The 20,871-nt window shown below is 50.0% G+C and overlaps 1 protein-coding gene across 1 annotated transcript in view; it reads right to left on the reverse strand.

Annotated features, from left to right (window-relative positions):
- The window catches only part of RFX4 (regulatory factor X4), a 98,771-nt gene extending 80,850 nt beyond the window's left edge, over window positions 1-17,921 (reverse strand). Inside the window, exon 1 of the mRNA XM_054839741.1 lies at window positions 17,620-17,921. Within this exon, the coding sequence (XP_054695716.1) occupies window positions 17,620-17,662 (43 nt within the window). The 5' untranslated portion in view covers window positions 17,663-17,921. The remainder of the gene's footprint in view (window positions 1-17,619) is intronic.
- Window positions 17,922-20,871: the final 2,950 nt, after the last annotated feature.

The raw sequence follows: 20,871 nt of genomic DNA on the forward strand, positions 1-20,871 counted from the left end.
CCTTTTTAGTACTGCGAGCTGGGGGACAGGAGCTTGGATCCTCACAGATCACTACGAGTTGAAGAGAAACTTGGTGCTGAGGACAACATCAGAGAGAGGTGCAAGAAGCCTTGAGAAAGATTACCCTACCTCCTCCTCCTCCTCTTTTCAGTGCACAGCCATGGCTGTATATAATTCCCTTGGCTCTGAGCCCAGCTGCAGGGAGTAAAAGCAAAGGCGGCTGCCATTAGCGCCAAGGAGAGACCGATGCCCAGCTCTGCCCTTTCTTTTCGTCCCGGCACCGAGAGCTGGGAAGCTGGGATGCATCCTCTTCCCTGAGCAGCAGGGAACTGGCAGCAGCCATCTTTAGTCACGTTCCCTGCCTAAGTAATAGGAAAAAAACTTTTTAAGCATCACTCAGTAACAATTTTCACCATCCTTGTTCATGTGCTGCCTCTGATAACTGCATATGTACTTCTTTTTCATTGGTAAAGCAAGCAGTTTACACTGCAATATATAAAATCTCTGGAGTAGGGCGCAGTTACTGTTTAATTATGTGCTGCAACTCCTTTGGTCCTGAATCACCCCAGTTCAGCTCGCTGCAGCCTGAGTCTGGCTTTGTCTTTGTGGCCTTGCATTTAAATAGCTGATAGAAATTCTTCGAGCCTGAAAAGATACATGACCTGTCTGGCAGCAAAGAATGAAGAAAACTAACTCTTTTGAGCAAAAATGTCAGGGAGTTTATGGCAAATTTGTCAAATTATTTGGTAGATGACAAAATGCGACAAAACCAACTAGCTATTTAAAGGCTGTATTATCTCATAAACTGAGTGATGTAAGTATAAATAAATATTGATAAGTAGATATTTTTTACTGTTTGTATAAAAAAGTTTTTACAAAGTTTTTAACTCCTAATATTAATAAGAATACCTTCAAGATTAAAAGCAAATACAACCACAGTTTTGCTGAAATTGAAAATATTCCCTTCAGGAGCCCACAGATCCCTGATATGATAGCACCTGCCTAAAAGAAAACAAAAAGAAACCCACCAAAAAGAAAAAAAAGGAGAAAGAGGCAGAGTAAACAAAATAAAAAAAATCAAAACTAAGTCTGATTTTTTAAAAGTTCCTTCAGAGTTAATACCAGGTAGAGCCCTGTACACATCGAATGCTCTTGTCTTCGTGACACACGGGCGTACAACCCGGCTGCACCGGTGTCTGTCCCAGGCAGTCCGGCTGCAGGGCCGGAGGAAGAGACTCTCGGCTAACCGTCTGTGTCCTAGGCTGAGGCTTCATCACTTGCTCCCAAGGCTGACACCAATCACACTACACTGCTGTTCTAGACAGGCATTGAGTCACACGGTATGGAAATTTTTATATGATCAAAGCCTAAAATATTGCGCTTGGACCTTACAGACTTCTCATAGACAGGATTTCACATCAGGAACAGTCAGAGTAATGGAGAGTTCAGGTGGTAAACACACAGAAGTGCATATCAGACCTGATATTAATGATTCATCATTGTTACAACAGGTAGAAACCCTAAATTTCCAGTGGGAAGTGCTTGTGAGAGCAAAAGAAAACACATCCTGTCTCATGCAGGGTGTATTTTTACTCACTGCGTTTTCAGCGTATCCAAGTTTTAAGGCATTTCCCCTCCCTGCTTCCAGGACTCCTGCCCACCCTGAGCCCCAGCGTGCTGTACCCTCAGTTGTACAGACACAGCAGTTTGAGCAAGGATCAGCACTAGCCAAAAAACATCCGGGCAAAATAAATAAGTTAATTAACAACTAGTAGTAAAATCTAGTGTAATCACATGCTGGTAACTCTGTACTGTGACACAATATGGAAGCTATTACAATTCTATTAGCGAAGAATGCAACTAAGGTGTATTTAATGGTGTTTTGAAGATGCATCTGTAAATACTATATCAAGTATTTAATTTTGCAGGGATCAAAAGTAAATTATAATGAAGCACACAGCTATGTCCCTCAGCCTTGAGATTTTTGTTGTATAATTTTGTATACCTCTAAATACAAATACATTGTATCTTCTGCAGGATTCCAACATGAGGGAAAGGAGATGATTATTCAAATTACAATAATTTTTCCAATGTCAATTTTCTGATAGAATAACTTATGACACAAACAAAAACCATAAATTGTTCCCAATGAAGTGCTGAAAGATGGATTAAAAAAAAAACTATGGAACCCCTTCCGGCCCTCATTCCGCCTCTTCTCTTTTTTGGTCCTAATATTGCTGAGACTGACACATTCACCAAACCTCAAGCATGAGAGTATTCATCTTCCATTAAATGTGTCCACCACACATTTAACAACAGAAGTTTACCCTAAACTTGTTTTTAAGAGTTGCCAGAACAGAAGCCTGCATGGCTTTCCCTTGTCCTCACCATGGCTCTTCACACCGACGAGAATATTTTTATTCGTATGGTGTTTCACACCCACTGTGCTGGGAAGGCAGGCCTGGGACTCCCCAAAACAGAGGTAAACACATGATGCTGCTCAGGAGCAGGAGCTTTCATGAACTATTAGGAAGAGGAGCATGAACTGTTTTTTAAAAATATATCTCTGACAAGTTATTTTGACACATTACCTCCTTCAGAAGGAAGGGTTTGCCACTGGAAGAAACCTTTGAAAGGCTTCTCCCTACAGAGCCTCATTCGAGGTGAGAGAATACAGCAGAGGTGCCTGCATACTGCCAGGACATTTAATGAGATAATTACTCCATCTTGTTTGTGTAATGGTTATTGGCTCAGCATATTTGCAGCTCAGAAAAGAAAGCACTCATTGCTCCCACACGTGCATAGCCATAGTGAGAGCAGTATGAGAGCCACCTGGGCTCTGCTCTGCAGAGAGCAAGAGGAGGTGGCCCTGATCGCAGCCGGCACCAGCTTCTGCAGCTGCTGTCCTTGCAGGAGGGGTAAGAGTTGCTGCAGTATTAGCACCACCTGTAATCACAGCCTCTTCTGGCCTTTGAGAGCCACCCAGCCCTGCTCGGCACCCAAGCAGGATGGCAAAAGCAGCTGGAGGGGCTGTGCTGTGCAGCCGGGAGGTGAGCGTACCCAGAGCTGCTGGCTGGAGCCCTGTGGGCACGTCTGTGTGTCCTGAAGGGAGATTAAGAGATTTTTATGGGCAAAATTAAATTCTGTGGTCACCTAATCGGAGCTGCGCTTTGCCTCACCTCATTACCCCACAGTGGTACTAACTGCACTGGCTTTCCCCAGCTATGCCGTATCCTCTGATCTGGATGTGGTGGTATCACTGGCGTAATTGTGAATTGCTATCTACTTTTTACTGAAATTGTAGGAGATGAGAATCCTCATGATCTAGAAATATAGCCAAGGCTTGTGGTAATCACCATGTGCTTATTTCACCACAGGTCTAGCAGTTGCACAGAAATCCCTCTTGTACACCTTCAGCTCTAGATTGGCTCCCATACTCCAAATTCTAAAGCAGTTTGCCAACGAGCATGACAATTTACCTAGTGCTCTGCACAGGGACCAGTCTTGCTTCCACAGAAGTTTGTTTGTCACTGAAATAGAGCTACCTCTGGAATAAGAATTAGATATTTGCCCAGGACCCAAACTAGTACCTGAGCTGTGTACCAACTTGGATGGTGCAGCTGCAACAGTCTGACTCCTTAGATTTATTCATGGCTGCTCTTGCAATTTTTTCCACAGTTTCTCAAGGCAGATGTAGAAAAAAGTAGAAAGTAACTGTGAGCAAAGTATATAAAGTATAGATAATGCAAATAAAAAGGGACCACCAAGTTTTTGTGGATTTACAAGAGGGCCTGTTGGAAAAACGAATACTCAGAAGTGATGACAGACTTAATTTTACAGTTCCTGTGACAGAGGAGGAACTCTTGTCATGCATGTGGAGTCTTAGCACCCCTCTGAGTCATTTGTTCATCACTCTCAGAGGGAAGAGTTACTCATCTCTTCCTGTAGCACCTCTTTGCCGAGTGTCTCCGTACTGAGCTGGCCAGCAATACCGCCTAGGTGCTCATCTGGTCTGTTAGGGCAAGAGAAAGTGGTTGCAAACAGCAGATTTAGAAGGTAAAAGCAGTAGCTCAAAAGCTCAGGAGACTGACCAAAGGTCGTGGAACCCCCTGTTCTCAGTTTCCTGGCCCATGGTACTAACTAGATATCATATCTGTCTCAAGTTTTTTTCAGTGGAGTTGATGGGATGATATTCTATATCTTTTCTTTTTTAGGAAAACTGTCACTGCCCTGACAGCTTCTTCTGTTGTTTGTCTCAGAATAAATGCTGAGGTCTGCAGGATCCACTGAGGCTTTTCTCTGCAGATTTTATCTTGCTGAACATGGTCTGAGTCATGCCACCACCCAATAACCCCCCCGTTCATGCCATCACTGTTGCACCATTGCTGTAGACAGAGAACTTCTCACCTCTGTGGCTGCTATATTCATAATATCCAAACAGTCTGTTTGCTTTGACTACCCCTAAGTGTGCTGCAAACGCAATCTCTAACTGGGTCTCTAAATACTACTTTCATACGAGTGAAAGTCAAGAGAAAAATGAGCCAGTACCTCTAATATTTGCTCTGGTGCAAATGAAAACTATACCTTATAACACTTCAATGTCTCGGATCAATTGGTCACATCAATTTAGAAGACAAATCGCTAGTTTAAACAGCCTCTTAAAGACAAAAGAGAGTATCCCTTTCTGTCAGGGGTAATGATTAGGAGATAAAACCAAAGTTGATCCTCAAACTATTAAAAGCCTGCTCTAGCACCTGCTGCACATCACACCCGCTCTGACTAGAAGCAGAGGATTCATGTTCTGAATCTCCCACACCCCTTGCAGCACAGCACTGCTGGTTGTAGGTACGTCTGCTACCCAAGGAGCGTAACGCTGCTGGAGCACCACGAGAACTGGGTACAGCAGCACATTCAAAGCTTTTCAAGAACTACACTGTCTGAAAGAAAGCAAACAAAAATCACTTTATCTCTGAAACCTCAGTCTACTGTAAAACCAAGACCTGAACAAGATCTCCTAAGCCAGGCCTCTGCACAATGTTATGAACAACTGTGGGTCTGTAACATGACAGGGCTTGGCAGCCGCTGGCTCCCATGGAGGGCATTAAACTTACCAAAATCAACTAAAATCAAGCAGAACAAGCTATTAGGGACAGCTGATCACACACACAGGGATTTTCTAAGATTTAGGCTTTTATAGGTGATGTAATCTCCCTCCTCTCTGTGATCAAAAGAAATGTTTGAGAGACCATATCAGGGACATCATCCAACTGCTATTCCCTCCGATTACTCCATCCCATAGACACTCCTCATTCGCAAAACAGCTCCTCCTTGACCATCGAGGTGGGCCTGCCACGCAGAGCCTGGTTTTGCTCCTCGCTGCCTCATTCAGTGCCATCGGCTGGCAAGGCACACATCCTTCAGACAGTGCGTGCGAGCTGTCAGGAACATCTTCAAGCTCCACAAGAAATCATGCCAGTGTCCTCCTTGGTCCTGCATAGCCATCTTCTGTTCTTCCAAGAGACCTGCTCCTCAGGGATGACAGTGACACATGGCCTTGGTGCAGATGGTAGAGCCGCTACCCTGACAAGCTGCCAGATACCTTGGTGCTTTGTTTGCTAATCTAACTTTTTATTTCATTTCCAACAGAGCAAAATGTCAGGCACTCTTGGTGCAGTCCTTTCTTTTGTTCTCATTTCTTGGCATAGAGTTCTCTTGGAACTATTTCAGGGTTAATGGACATTGGTTCAGGGCACTTACTAGACATTGGCAGGAATGTTTTTGTCCTTTTTCTTTCACTCGTGATTCTGGTGAAGCATCGTGAAATTCACCATGATATCATAAGAATGCAAAGAATGACTCGAATCTGAGAGGTCTTTTGTTTTGTTTATCCAGGTCTTCACTCCTAGTACTGATTTTCTGTTAACCCATTTGATAAGGTATATTAAAAATTTGCATTGTCTTTAAACAGATATAACAAAAACCACCACAGTGCATTGTCTTTTAACCTGCCTAGAATACTTGGGTAGGAAAACTGGAATTTATGAGATGTTGCTTTCTTGTTACTCCGTGTACTGTGCAGAAGTTTATCTAAATGTGATACATTTGCTGAAGTACTCTGTCAACAATATTGCTTATTAAGAAGCTGCATCCCAGAAGTAGATCAAGCACACTCAGGAACCCTAGAACACAAGATGCCTCTGCATATTGATTCTGGCATTTAGGGCGGCCTCCAACCTAGATCAGACAGTACTTTGAAGTTCTATCCATTCCCTTCTCTGGGATCACATATCATTGCTATCGCATTTCCAACTTGGTATACATGTTAATTGGGAGTAGCCATTTCCCTCTCCCAGTCACACACAGACGCTATCTATCATTTTATTTCAAAAAGTAGGTTTCGCCAGACCAGTAAATAGCCACTTGGGTTTTGCCGCATCAAGGCCATTCCTCATTTAACAGGGAAGAGAACCTCACCCAGTCCAACTTCAGTGCAGTGACATTTCCTCACTTTCACCAAGGATCATTTAAGCCAGTGACACCAGTACCTGACCAGTTCAGCTCTCCCAGGGCACTTAACTCACATGGTGGAAACACACAGCCGATCTTTTCATCAGTAGGATAATCACACATATCACGTGCTTTCCAAGCACCAGCTCCGCATACAGCAAAGCGTATCCTCATGCTTCTACAACATGATGTGTTAGAGATCTTCAGTCCTTCAGGGTCTGCTGCAGGAACCAATGTAAATGCTATCATTGTCTCCAGTTTATCTGCAATGTTTCCTTCCAAGAAAATGCAAGCATGCCCCTTTATTATTGCCAGTCCTATTCTCTCCCAGAATAAAGCACAGTCTCTTGATGCCCTTTTTGCCCCGATTTCATTAACTTCTTATGCTATAGAATTAATGTGAGGCACACTAGAGAGCTCCTAAGAGGAGGACCTTCACTTCTGGGTACCTATCACAACATCTCTTTTACTCCTAACCCTACAGCAGACTCTGCTCACTAGCTCTTGGGTTAAACATTCCCGGCTGCTACCATGGTACCTCAGCTCACCAGTGTGCATGAGAAGACCTGGAGTCCTCAAATCCTTAATTCAGCTCCACTTCACCAGTGCACAAGGCTGGAGTCATTTGGCTGAACAGGACTTAACAAGAAATGGGATTTGCATCAAGTAGCCACGAAATGCTTCCCTCTGCCTCAGGGGCCGACAAATCCAGCAGACAGGCCAATTTGGCACAGGAACGGTAGTACATCAGTAGGATGGGCCCACAAAGATGACAAAACAAAAAGATGGGAGATGGGAGGTGCAAGAACCATTGGCTATGGGGCTCAGGGAGGTGAGAGAAGAGGGAGAAGGCTGGTTGTTGGAAAGGAGATGAAAAAGGAAAGGAAACAAAAGAATGAACAACAAAGAAAAGAGCACGGTCAAAAATAAAGTATAGGAGGAAAGAGCAACTATAGAGAGGACATTTTTTTTTAAATCAGAAGAAAAGAAGTCAGCTCCTGAAGGAACAGGACGACAGTAAATATTTCTCATCAGAAACAGCATCCAGTCAGGCGGACTGAAAGAACAAGAGAAAAAGACAGACAGACACATATGTGCAAAGAACACTCAGGTGTCAGGATGTAATTATAGCAGTAAGAGACAATCCCTCATCACTTCTTCCTTGACACAAGAAGAATGTGATTCAAAGGAAAGAGATACTGTGTTTATTCAAACGGTGGCCACCTTTCCTCACATTATGCACATCTATTCCAAACCTACCGGTTGTCCACTGCTGTCAAAGGATGCAGCCGTTACATTACTCACAACCATTTTTGTGAGCAAATACGGCACTAACTAGACAGAAACAAATTTCTTTCGGCTCTCAACATGCACCCAGAAAATATCTGCGCACCAAAACTAGCAGAGAGGACATTAATAAATCAGCATAACATACTGCCACAAAGACTGGTACCTCTCAGAACTAATCTGTGTATACGGAGCAAACATTTCATGCTATTAAGTTTGCAGCCTTAACGTGCTTGTTGGAAAGTCTTCACTCAGGCCTGCTGTGCCTAGACTTACAGATTCATAAACCTTGCATGAATTTAGTCCCTTCCACACTGTCTCTTCCATTTCCTTAGAAAGTACTACAAAACTAGACCACTGCTTTTAAAACTAGGAGCCTGGGTTTTCTGAGAAGCCTCCAGTCTCCTCTGAACAATATGCAAAGCAAACTCAGGGAGGGAACATGAGAAAAAGAGAGAAGTCTTCTTTCCTCCTTCTTTTTTTGCCTAAGACTCACCAAAACAAGAGTCTAGTATTGAATATTCAGCACTGAATACTAACCGCTCAATAGACGGTCTGTTTGCAGAGCTCAAAGTGGAAATGACCCAGCAAGGAGGAGAGGTGAACACGCTGCTCCATCCATGTGATTAAACTGCTCTGTAAATGCAGTCCTCCCCGGTTCTCCCCACCTCCTTACAATGGAGGCCATTTGCCTCCCCTACCACAACTCATTTAAAAAAAAAAAAAATGTTTGCATTAGAGGGGCCCCCACACCAGTATTGTCCCCATGACTCTGTGTTTAAGAGAGGAATGTGAGCGCCCACGCTGGGAGACCTGTGCTAGCCGGTCGGTCCCACCGGTGGGCTCTGTTATTGCCACTGCTTGGGAGGAGGGACGAGCAGGGCGCAGTTTGCAGAGGAGCAGAGCACCCTGCTGGGTGTCCCAGCTCTCAGCCTGCACAAGGCACGGAGTAAATCTCACCCGGCAGCTGCCTTGGTCTGCCGTGGACCTCGGAGGTCTCTTAAGCGCTCCTCCTCTGAGTTAGTGCGTTATGGTGTCGCACAGTGAGCATCCAGGAGGCCCAGCCGGGCCGCAGGCTGGTGTGCAAGCACAACACACCGTTTAGTAAATGTGTCATTTGCACACAGCCTCTCATAATGCCGAATTTTCCTTGATAATTAAAATATAGCTCATTCTACCTTTGACCCCGAGAGGTCCAGAAGAAGCAGCAGCTGTTTACAGACACGAGGTGCGCATTGCAGACCTGTCGCGCTCAGCGTGAGAATTCCCAGCCTGGCTCTTGCATCACGCCTGTCCCCAACGGGATCTGTCTCACACGCGGCACCGGCCATGGCTCCTCTCCTGCTGGCCCTGGGGTGCCAAGCGTGTTAGCCAGCAAGTCTCTGACCTGCTGCGCGGCCAGCTCTGACATACAGAGGCCTGGAGCTGAAGGGCTGTGCTGCGGGGAGAGCCAGGCTCCACAAAGATGCCCAATTCCACCCCCCCGCCACCGCGTGAGCCCATGCACCCGGGGAACACCCGCCGCAGGAGCGGGCATCTCCTCACAGAACAGCGTGCTCCTGCTCAACCCTGACACGTAGCACTTGCGGAGCAGGACTCCACTTCCGCATTTGTTTGCGCCACAGGTTTTTTGAGGGTTGTTTTTTAGGTTGGGGGGGGTGGTGGTGGTTTGATTTTTTTTTTTTTTTTTTTTTTACAGTGTCTATCAGGTCACTATCACCTTAAGGACCCGCCAGGAACTTTTGTTTCCCTGGGTTGCTTAAGTTTTTTAGGGGGTAGAGGGACAGGAAGGATTTTACTTTCCTCTGAGCATTGAAGATGGCAACAGCCAAGAGCAGGATACCTACAAGTTATGTTGCAGAAGCTAACAGCATTAAATACTCATTTGCTTAATTAGGACAAATTAGGACATCCTGCCACATGTTCATGGTTAAACTGAATGTCAGATGAGGTGGGAACCACACAAGTCAGGTTGCTGAGAATTCCACACCCCCACCTTTGAAGAATAGGATTGGGTCTATTTCCTACAACCATCCATGAATTTTATTCGACTAATAGCCTGTTTCTGCAAGACCCTACAATATTAGCAAAACATACAGCCTTTCCTGCTTGTCCTCTGACACACAGGCCTTTTGAATTAGGTATGCACTGCTGTCACCACGGGAGACCCAGCTCTGGGACACAGGTGGTTCCTCCCAGCACTGGATGACCCCTTATGAAATCCCACTCATGACCTGGGTTCCCCCTCCATACTGCCCTTCCTCAGCTGCACCTGAGGTAGTTTTAGCACTTCTGAAATAGTTTAACAATGAATAGGATTCCCGGGGGGGGGGGAAGTATGTTTACACTTCTATCACTGCATTTAGTGGTATCTGTACTTAGCCCAAATTTGGCTTTTTTTCCCCACTGCTTTTAAATTCCCCTTGCCACTGCATTTCTGGTATTTTATTGCTTTACAAGTTTAGCACAACCTAGATCTGAATTACAGATCTATACAAGAACAGAAACCTCATGCCCATTTTGTTGACTTAGGGGTCTCATTTGCAAACTTACATTTGCATATAAGACATTTTTCATATAATGAGCTCTACCAGACTTAATGTGTCTAAGTCTTGCCCCAAGTAGCCAAACCAGTAAAAATGGCTGCATTGAAGAAAACAGGATAGTCTGACAATATTATTCTAAGGAGTGGAAGTTTCAACAGAGAGAAGAGAAGGTGAGCAACAACAAGTAGTTCTATTTCTAGTGACAGTATTCTTAAAAAAAAAAAAAAGGCAGGGGGGAAGAGGGGCAGTAATTTCTAGCACTCAAAACTTGTAGTCCTTACTTCCAGGCAAATCTCCTTTTTTCTACATATAATCTCAGCAAGCAAATCAAAACCCCAAGAGAAGAGGATTTTGTGTTTCTAAGTGTTTGAGTCTATGCTATGGGGTTCACCAGCATCCGAAGCTCCAGCGGTAAGTTTGTCAGAGCGATGACCTCAGCATCAGACTACAGCAAGCCTAGAAAAACAATGAAATCCCAGCATACACCCCCAACCTGCTGCTCTGAAATTAATGCCTCTAATTCTCAGGGTTCTAAGTTTCAGGGATTCACTCATTCAGAGAATGTTCCAGCTATCTAAAACATATTGTTTCCCATTACCATAATATTTGGGGTCCTGCACAAAAATGCTCAGGATAAGCCGCTAATTAATTGTGAACCCATCATTCATAGCTGTGTATTGACTCCTTGGTACCTGTAACAAATTCCATCTTAGAGAAATTAAGCTCACTTACCAATAAAAGAAAACAAAGTGCTTAACTGTAGCTGAAGTGAAGGAAATGCGACAGCGCTGAGCCCCGCATTTCAGTCTCGAGGCAATTTAAGCTGCAAATGAGCTTTTTCTTCCTCACTGGATGCAGCAAGAGACAAGGCTCTATTTAACCCTCTCCACTTTTCCCAATTTCAACTTTATCAGGAGGGGAAGAATAGGCCAAAAATATTTGACCCAACCCTTACTTACATACAGAGAATGAAACCACAGACTCTCACAGCAAGCCAGAAAGACTGCCGCTGACTTTAAGCGCCATTTGTAACACTGGCTAGTATTTCATATCTAATAAACTGCTCTTGCTGCAAATCTCCTGAAGGAAATAGATGTAAATGAAGACAGGGCAGGACTGCTTGTTATGCATATAAAATAGCTGCAATTAAGTTATTACACGTTCCCAGGGGTTGGGAGGGATCATTACGAGCTGACCCTGGGCACCTGCCCTCTCCGAGGCACACACATGGGCTTCAACAGGTGTTTCTCTTGTGGAGCCATCGCAGGATCAGGACCCATCTCTAACAGTATTACAGTTTTAGGCACTTACAGAAACTCTCTGACACATATATACAATTCTAAAGATGTGTGTAAACATGTTTTTAGTACAGAAATATTAAAAAAACCTACACAGGCCTCTGCTGGCTTAATCGTCACCACGTACTCTTCCTTCCTACACTTGTTATCTATAGGATCGCTCAGCCATCAAATATCCTTTATGCTATCCATCTTCCTAACTAGAATGTTAGCAATCAAATCCCCTCGGCCGACGGGGCGCTGGGCTCCAGCAGGGTCGGATCGTACGGGGTATTCATTTTCAGACACAATGAAACAAATAGAAAATCCAGCGCAGATGCAGGGAAACAGACAAGTGGGTGAACTCGGAAAATTCACAAACTTCAGTGCTCATAGAATTGTGAGCTAATTATTTGGACTCGAATGTCACATCAAGTATCCCCAAAGGACTGACCTTATATTTGTATTAGTTACATGACAGCCCACTGCTGCTCTAAAGGCATTGTCGTGAACCATCAACCCTGGCTGTATTTAAGGCCACCTCTTCAAAAGTCTGCATCTGAAGAGGTACTAATGTTTCATCACCTCACGCATTTCAGTGGTCCCACGATTTCACCTTTATTTTGCTATGGTGAAATAGTATCCCAGAGGATGCACCTCCTTACGGCTGTCCTAACTTGCAAACCGCTTGCAAATTAAGCTAGAGAAATGCAAAGGCAAGTTTACATTTGGAGATGCTGCCGATTTTATGGCTACGCCAACCTTCTTCCTCGCCTGCACACTCACTGCACCAGTGGCTGAAATCCAGCCTTATTTTCTACAAGCAAATAAGCCAATGACCCTGATGGAAGCAGGGTGCTGTACCAGTGATTTTCTGTGGGACAGCTCTAACCCCCATCACATGTATCTTAGAACAAAATTGTCTCTTCTAATTTCCAGAAGACCTTTTGCTCGATAGATGTTTACTACAGTAAAGGTGCAGGTGCGACAACTGAGGTTACGGGTTTCTTTACAGTCTCGCAGACAAAAGTTTAATCGGTTTGAATCCGGAGTCCCTTCTTCAATGAGGGTTTTACCCAAATAAAATCTTGAGGACTGTAAACCCTAAACTGTAACTTAAATAAATTAAATAGTGTCCTATAGTTGTCTGGCTATTCTTATGCAAAAGCTTGTTTTAGTTCTTTTTTCTTTCCATCCTTTCAAAGAACCTTTTCTTTATTGCAGGTAAAGAACAGATTGCAGAGCAGTGAAAAGTACCGCAATTCCCCCTCCCTAAGTATTTTACAATTAATTCATTAGCACACAAGTAAATCATAAAAATTATTCTTTTCTCTGAGTCAGACTTAGAAGATGAACTTCTTAGTTCAAGGTAATTTTGACCAATTTACAAACTTCTAAAAAAGCCTCACGGATTTTACAAAGTTATTAAAACCCCCTCAGGAAGGAAGACCTGATCTAGTGCTGGGACTTGCGTGTAGATCCCAGTTCTGCTGCTGCTGAAGGCAGAGGGAGCTGCCAAGGATCAGGCCCCACTGCGCAAACATTGTCCGCAGGAACTCCGCAGCCAGCAGGAAAGAAAACATTTTTGTTGTTTGTTTTATTTTTGTTCCATTTCTTTCACATGTGAAATCTTATAAGACATGAAATGACGTAAGACAAATAGTCAGGTTCAATTATATATAGAACCAGTGGTATTTCTTTTGCATGTCCATATCATATCAAATTTAGTATTCGAAAGAATCACTGGATCATCTTAACTGCTCAGCAGGTAAGAGCCTTTATAAATCCAAATCCTGGAACAGTAAAGAACTTTCTTTATTTACTGGAACAAAAAGAAATCACATTTTCGCTTGAGTATGAAAAGTACTCCAGGAAAGTAAGAAAAAAAAAGCCAATAGCAAGTTCCTCTTTATCTATTAGTATACTGTGTTGCAATAAGCAAAGCAAACAGTAGTCAGCAGCGAAATCGACCACTCGTTTGGATCAAAACCATCGAGACCTAGCATCGCATGCTTCAGCATTGTACATATGTTCTGAAATGTCACAACTGCTTTCCCAACTAGCATTCAAGTATTTATTATCAGTATTGGCAATTTCATCAATTGAACCAGGATATGAAAGCCATTAATTCTCTTCGATCAGTGCTTATATGTTAGATCCTTCTTAAATGGCAAGCTCATAGAAAAGGTCACCCACCGCTGCCACAGCGCCTGTATATCGGTAAGAATATACACGGAAATCTGGCCACCACCACAGCGTGTTTGGCTCGGGCGCTGGAACCCGCTTTTCGTGGTTCACACAAACTGCTTTAAGGGCCTAATCCCAACGTCCTTGAGGGCACTGAAAGGCTTTCTGCTGCTTTTAATGGGGTTTGGATCAGCTCCTAAGTCTCAGCTTCACGTCCCAAGGATCTCATCCATCTAGCGCTTTGAAACCAGCGGAGTTTTTGCCTGGCTCCAGCACTGAAATAACGAGGGATATTTATTGAGTCACGCAGAAAAGTTGCACTCCAAGAAAGCGCCTCCTTTTCCTTCGGCTCCTGCTCCCTGAAGCGGTGCGGCGGGGAGCATTCCCAGGGGTGCCGCGGGGAACGGGAGGGTGGCAGCCCCCCGGGAAATCCGTGCCGCCCCGCGTCCCCCCACGCAACTCCCCGGCCGGGCGGCACCTCCGAAAGTCCCGGGGGAGGTCTTGCAGGGGGAGAGTTTCGTCGGGGCGGCGGCGGGGGGGGGGAGCCGGGCACCGGGTCCAGAGCGCTCCCCCCTACGCCAGGTGCCAACCCGCGGTGCCGCCGCGGAGCGCCCCATCCCGCCCCCGGGCGTGCACCCCCGCCGGCAGCGCCTCGCACTCACGGTGCCGGTGTCACTAGGGGGGGCTGCGGCTGTGGAAACCCGTTATTAATACACGGGTCTCCCGCAAAGTCTCCCTCCCCCGCCCCAGCCGCCCCCCGGGGCTCCCGGGGTGCTGGCCCGCCCGATCTCGAGCACCCACCCCGCCGCCGCCCTCCCTCCAGCCCCGGTGGGCTCCGCCGGGGGAGAAGATGGGGTTCCGGTGCGGCGGTTCCCGGCCCCCCGTCAGGCTGCGGGCACGGAGGTGGCGGGGGGCCGGCGGAGGCCGAGAGCAGGGCAGGCGGCGGCGGGAGCGCTCCTGCAAGCCCCAAAAGTCGGGCACGGCCTCCCCCCCCCTCCCCGGGGGCGACCCCTTTGTGCCCCACAGCGAAGGGGCGGGCGGGCGAGCCCCGGCGGGGGGCTGCAAACTTCCCCCGGCGGCTCGCCGGCTCCCGGTCCGGCTCGGGGGAGTTACAGGCTTTAGAAACTACGGCTGAGGGCGGGCAGGCGCCTTACGGAATAAACGGCGGCGGCAAAACGATGCGAGCAGAGATGCCGCAAACAGCCCGAGAAGGGCGTGTGCCACCCCCCGGGTGGGTGCCCCGCTCCCCGGCCGTGGGCCGGGCCCCGCTGGGCAGCGGGAGAGCTCCGCGGGCAGCCCCCCGCCAGCGCTGTCGGTGCCGCCGGTGCCGCCGCCCCGTGCCCGGGCCGGGCCGTCGGGGCCGGGCGCTCTGCCGCTGCCCTGCCGGCCGCCTGCCAGCCCGGCGCCCGGCGCCCTGCCTTGGACGGGGAGCGGCTGGGGTGGGGGTCTCCCGGGCCCCCAGACGGTCAGAAATCGGTTTAGGCTTGGTGACAGCCCCCGTAGGTCACTGCCCAGGGTAGGGGAACATGAGCTAAACTCGATGGAAGCACACGGCACTGCTGGGGGAAGGGGAAGGAACCAAACCGTTCCTCTGCCTTAAAATTAGAGCCGTGGGTGATTTTTTTTTTTTTTTTTTTTAAATCCCGCTGGTTTAGGGAAAAACTGTTAAGGAGAAATTAAAACATGACTGATTTTTTTCAATGAAGCCATATTTCTCCACAATGCAAAAGGATCTTTACATAACAACTGAAACTCAGGAGAAAAGCTAATTGGATTAAGTCCTCTGAAAGGGAGGTTAAGGTGTCTGAATGAGACAACTGCAAAGCTCCACTTTTCTTGCCATCTGTTTAGCAAGACTAAAGTGTTTTCTGATTAATATTGTCTTAATCAATCATGCTGCCATTTATTATACCCATACTGAATTTAAGGAACGAACAGTACGGAAGCTCAGCCTGAGGATGGAAAATTTTGAATGCAGGGACTGAAAACACGGGGCTTTTTTGGTTTGGTTTGGTTTGGGTTTTTTTTTCTTTCCCTAAAGAACCATTACTGTCGACAACGAGAAGTTGCCAACGGTGCCCTCAACTCCGTCTCGGCAGTGCCGCCGGACAGAAGGGCAACTTTCTTTTACACCCTAGTAACTCCTGCACATGCTCTGACATGAACACAACGATTCCTTCCCCGCCGAGCACTTTCTCCCCGGAACCACTCCCCAGGTTTTGCCCCGGGGCCTCGGCAGTGAAAGTGGCCCAAACCCGCTGGTGTCGCCGGTGGCCGGCGAGGGACCGAGCCCGCCCGGTGCGCCGAGCCCCCGCGCCGGGACCGCGGCAGGCGCAGCCGAGCAGGGCCGGGCAGCCTTCCCTTCTCTCTCTCTCTTTTTTTTTTTTTCTTTAATCAATATTTAAATTTTACAAAATGCCCTTCGGGACGCGCTGGGGGCGAGAAAACACTTGGCGGCCTCGGGCCGGCGGGGAGCGAAGCGGCTCCGAGGTCGGGGTTGCCCTGCCCCGCCGCCCCTTGCCCCGTCCCCACCCGCACCAGCTACACCGGCACGGCGCCGGGCGACCCCGGAGCAGCCGGGACTGAGCTGCGGGCGCCCCGGAGGAGCGCCGGGACGCGTCCCACCGCGGCCGTCGCGGAGGCGGGGCGGGGGGGGGTAACGACCCCGATCCCACCGCGGGGTCCGGCGGGGCTGCGGCAGCCCGGCTCCCCGGCTCCCCGCTCCCCAGCCACCTCGCCGCCGTGCCGGCCATCGCAGCCGGGCACAGCGATCGCAGCCGTCACAGGGGACGGGGCAGGTCAGGAGCGGGCAGCGGGTGAGCCGTCCCCGGGCTGTGCCCTACCTAACCTGAGAGCTGTCCGCCTGGGAAACGCCTTGCCGGGGAGGGAGGGAGGGGAGGAGGGGGTGTTTTCCGGTGCTAATAAAATAAGTGAAAATCGCAAAGGTTACTGTGGCGGCTGCCTGCCCTCCGCTGCATGCGGCCGCGCTGGGGCTGCGCTCACGACAGGGAGTAGCGGTTACGGCCGGTGGAAACCGGGCGTCGTAGTGCGGGGGGAGCACGGGCACGGCCGGCGGGAGAGAGCGAGAGAGAAGGGGCCGTGGTTTCGGGAGGCTGCCGGCTGACAGCCGCGCTGGGAAGACCTAGGCCTGGGCCCAGTCCCCGGGGAGAGCCGCCGCCCCGCGTCCCCCGCCGCCGCCCCCGGGCCGGGCCGGGCGGCAGAGGCGGCCGTCGAGTGGCTCGCTGGTGGGACTGCAGCCGCCCTTCTCCCGTCCGGCTACCGGATCGGCCGAGTCATCGTTTGGGTGTGCGGAGGGAGAGACCCACCCTGCCCTTCCCCAAACTCCCTCCCCTCCAAAGCAGCCCAGCCCCGGCTCTGCCTGCGGGACAAGACGACCTCGGTGCTGAGCTAGCCCTAACCCACCAACCATCTTCCCTAATAAACCTCGTTTTCTCGCCCCTCGGAAAGTCTCCGCTCAAACCTATGCGAGCGCCTACAACTAGAAGAGGAGAGGGAATTAGTTTGCCGGTCGACAGCCTACGGAGGAGAAAAGAAAGAAAGAAAAAAAAAAAAGAAAAAAAAAAGAAAGGGAAAAACCACCCTCTGTTTCATCGTATCTGCAAGTGCAACCGCAGGGCTCCAGCCCAGGGGCGAGAGCTCCCCCCCGCACCCCGCTCCCCCGCACACGCCCGGACTCATTTGCCTGCGAGGCCGGTAAGGCGGGCGCCCCCCCCCCCCCCGCTGCCGCCCGCGCTGCCCTCGCCGCCACGGTCAAGTTGAAAAGTCCTCCCTGCTGCCTGCGGGGGGGAACTTACCTGTGGAGTCCATATCGGGTTCCTCCAGCAACCCGCAATGCATGCTCTTCCCATGGACGGGACGGGAGCCCCAAGGTCCCGGGGTGTGGAGAGCCCCTATCTCAGAGATGCGCGGGGAGAGGGAGCAGGGTGGCGGCCAGGGGGTGGGGAGGGAGGGCAGAGGCAGATAGTTGGGGGGGGGGGGTAGCGCGGGAGAGAGGGACACTCCGTAATCCAGCAGGGCAAAGCCAGACCCGTCAAAATGTTTGCGGATGTTTCATGGGAAAAAGCATCATTTTATAGAAGCCCTGATGGGAGAAATGTCATTGATAGGCCAGCCAGCCTGATGAATGGCTGCTACTCAGATGGGGATGTGGCAAGGCTCAATGTGAAGCCCATTGTGATGCTGTTTTGAATAAGAAAAGCTTTCCTCCAAAAAGGGGGGCCTTAGATCTACGCAATCCCAACACTTCGACTTCCCTCTTCTATTAGAGCATTAGAAACGTTTTTCTTATTTAAAGTTCCAGCGGCCTTTCCACTCCTCCCTTCCCTCCCCCAGCCCCCACCCAACGTCTTTGGCTCATTACAGCCCGAGATCAAAATTGGCTTAGATCTTCAAACGGGCAGTAGGTTTGGGGTTGTGCTCTTTGGGGCTGCCGGGTGTGCGTGCAGCGCCGCCGAGCTCCCCTCCTCCTCCTCCTCATCCTCCTCCTCCTCCTCCCGGTGGGCTCTGGGTTGGGATCCTTCGCGGGCACATGGCGTTGGAAGCTGCACAGCTTCCCAAAATATCTTGTAAGCTTAGTTTATTGGGGGAAAAAGAAAAAAAGGAAAAAAAAAAAAAAGGCGATGTGTGTGGGTAGGGAAGGGGGGGTTGAGGGGAGAAAGAAGTTGCCAGTGTCTTGGCGAGCGGTGCTGGCGTTGCACATCTGAGCGGGGGCTCCCGCCCGTCTCCCCGTGGCCCCGGGGAGCGAGGGCAAAGCGGGGTGGGGGCCGCTCCGCCACCGGCCTGTCTGCCAGCGGAGAGCGGCTGGCCCGGAGAGCTTTCCGTGGGACTGGGGGGGGGAAGCAGGGAGGGGGCAGAACCCGATTGCCAAGAGAAATGAAGGACCAAAGGGGCGCGTTTTCAAACTCATGTTCCCTTCCAGCTTTAGCCCGAGGATGCGAGGATCCCTTTTCGGGTTAGCACGTTGCGGGGGGGAGAGGGGGGTAGGACGGAGGCTGGAAAAAGTTGCTTATTCTGCACGCGGTTGTATGTGCTGGAAGTGGAAGTAAAAGTGCAAAGCTAGGGCTCTGATAAAAGTGGCTGGTTTAGGGAAGGAAAAGCTGTGATTAGAATATGAATAGAGCTCCAGGAGAGGAAGAGAAAGGGGGATTATAGCTGAATTACTTTGACCATGGACAGAGCCAACGTTTTCCACTCTTCTCCCCCTCTCCCCTCCCTACACTCAGACTACCCCCTTTCCCTCTCCCCTTCAGAAAAAAAACAAAACAAAACAAAACAAAAAGCCCCCAAACCCCCCAACCACCAGCCCCACACAGCAAAACAAGCGGCGAGGTTGCTAAAGAGGAAACCCAGCGCTCCGCAGTGCCTTCGCATCCCCGGGCGGGCCGGCAGCGGGAGAGCCGGCGGTGCTCGCCACCCCGCGCACCTCGGCCCCCGCGGGACGGGACGGGGCCAGGCGGGCAGCCGGGGGCGGCCGGCGCAACCTCTCCAGGCCGCGTTTTGGCGGGGAGAGCCCGGTGTGCCTGAAGACGAGGCCGGTAAAAATAATACCGGGGTGAGACAGTACAAAAACCGAGTCCGCGGCCGGCGGCGACTGAAAAGCGCTTGAGGTCGCGGCAGGGAAGCCGGCCTGCCCGCTCTGCCCGCCGCGGGGACGTGCCCGGCGAAGCGGGAGCAAGGCCCGGGGAGGCTGACACCTCTCCTCCTTCTACCCCCCACCCCACCAAAAACCAATCCCAACCCAAAGCAAGGGCTGTGGTTTTTTTCCCGACCACCATGGATTTCCCACTGGGCAAGTCTCATTTCTCCCTTCCCTTCACCGCCCGTGTGCTGCCGGGCTGGCTCTGCTCCAGGCGGCACCGGGCCGGGGCTCCGATGGGGCGGGCACGGCCGGCCCCGGGCCACCGCCGCCGCTGTGCGGTCTCCTCGACGGCGCAGCCCGCGGCTCCTGTTCCCGGCGGCCTCCGCCCGAGGTTCGCTCTCCCCCGCCTTGGCCTTCTCCGCCCGCGCCTCCTTGGGCTTCCCCCGGCCACCTGCCCCGCGGCGGGACGGCCTGCCGCCACCCCCGCGGGGGGCTCTGACCCGCCGGGTCCCCCCAGCCCATAGCGGGACCGGCACCCCCCTCTGTCAGTCAGGGGACAGGCTCGGCCCCGCCGCCAAACGCCCCTGGGGGCCTTGGCGCGTGCGTGAGGGTATTTTTGATTGCCGCCGCCAAACCGATGTCATTTCCCCGCCTTTCTAGGTTTGTTGGTTTTTTTCTTTCCTTTTCCCCTCAGGTTTTACTGTGGAGTGGTGGGAGCCACGAGAGGAGCCCGTGGAGTGAGGGGCCCTCGGAGTCTGCCTGCCCCGTTTGGGGTAGGCACGGGCCCTGCAGGGAAGCTGAGGCCCCGCGAAAACATGAGGAACGTTTTTGGCCTTGAGCAGGGCTCGTCTCTGAGGGATTTTGAAATCAGCGTTAACTTTAAAAAATAGGAAATGCTGGCGGTGCTGTGAGGAGCGGGGCGCTGTCTGTAAGCAGGGAGGTTGCCTGATGCCCAAATGGCTTCCAGCCGCGGCCATGGCCCTGGAAAGGATGGGATTTAGTGCAGCCTGGATGTCTAGAGGCTTGGGCTCTTCCCGACGTGATGCAAAGATATATGTTCTCTATAGGTGGTGATGTGCGGGCAGGATCATCATCAGCACTTCTGTTAGACCAGAGGTACTCGTTGCAATCTGTTTACTCCCTGTCTCTCCAGATTAGTTCCTGTCCCCACATTCTTGTGGAATATGTCAATGCTGCTGTCTTCCTGCTCAACTAATCCCCTCTCAGTGTGTCAGATTGTCCTGGTGTACTTCCACAGCTCAGTCATTTTTACTTGTTTGGGTTTTGCTTACCTATTTAAAAAGCATCTCATGCTCCTGGATATCCCACATGACACTCAATAAAGTACTTTATTCTTCTGAAAGTGTGGAGCATCTCCTCCTGTGCTGCAGGTTGGCAGTTTACAGATGGAAGCACTGCAAGTCACTAGCCTTTTATTTTTTAACACGTAGGCTACAGGATTTGATAC

This window comes from Grus americana, chromosome 1 (genome assembly GCF_028858705.1).
Source record: "Grus americana isolate bGruAme1 chromosome 1, bGruAme1.mat, whole genome shotgun sequence".
Taxonomy (NCBI): domain Eukaryota; kingdom Metazoa; phylum Chordata; class Aves; order Gruiformes; family Gruidae; genus Grus; species Grus americana.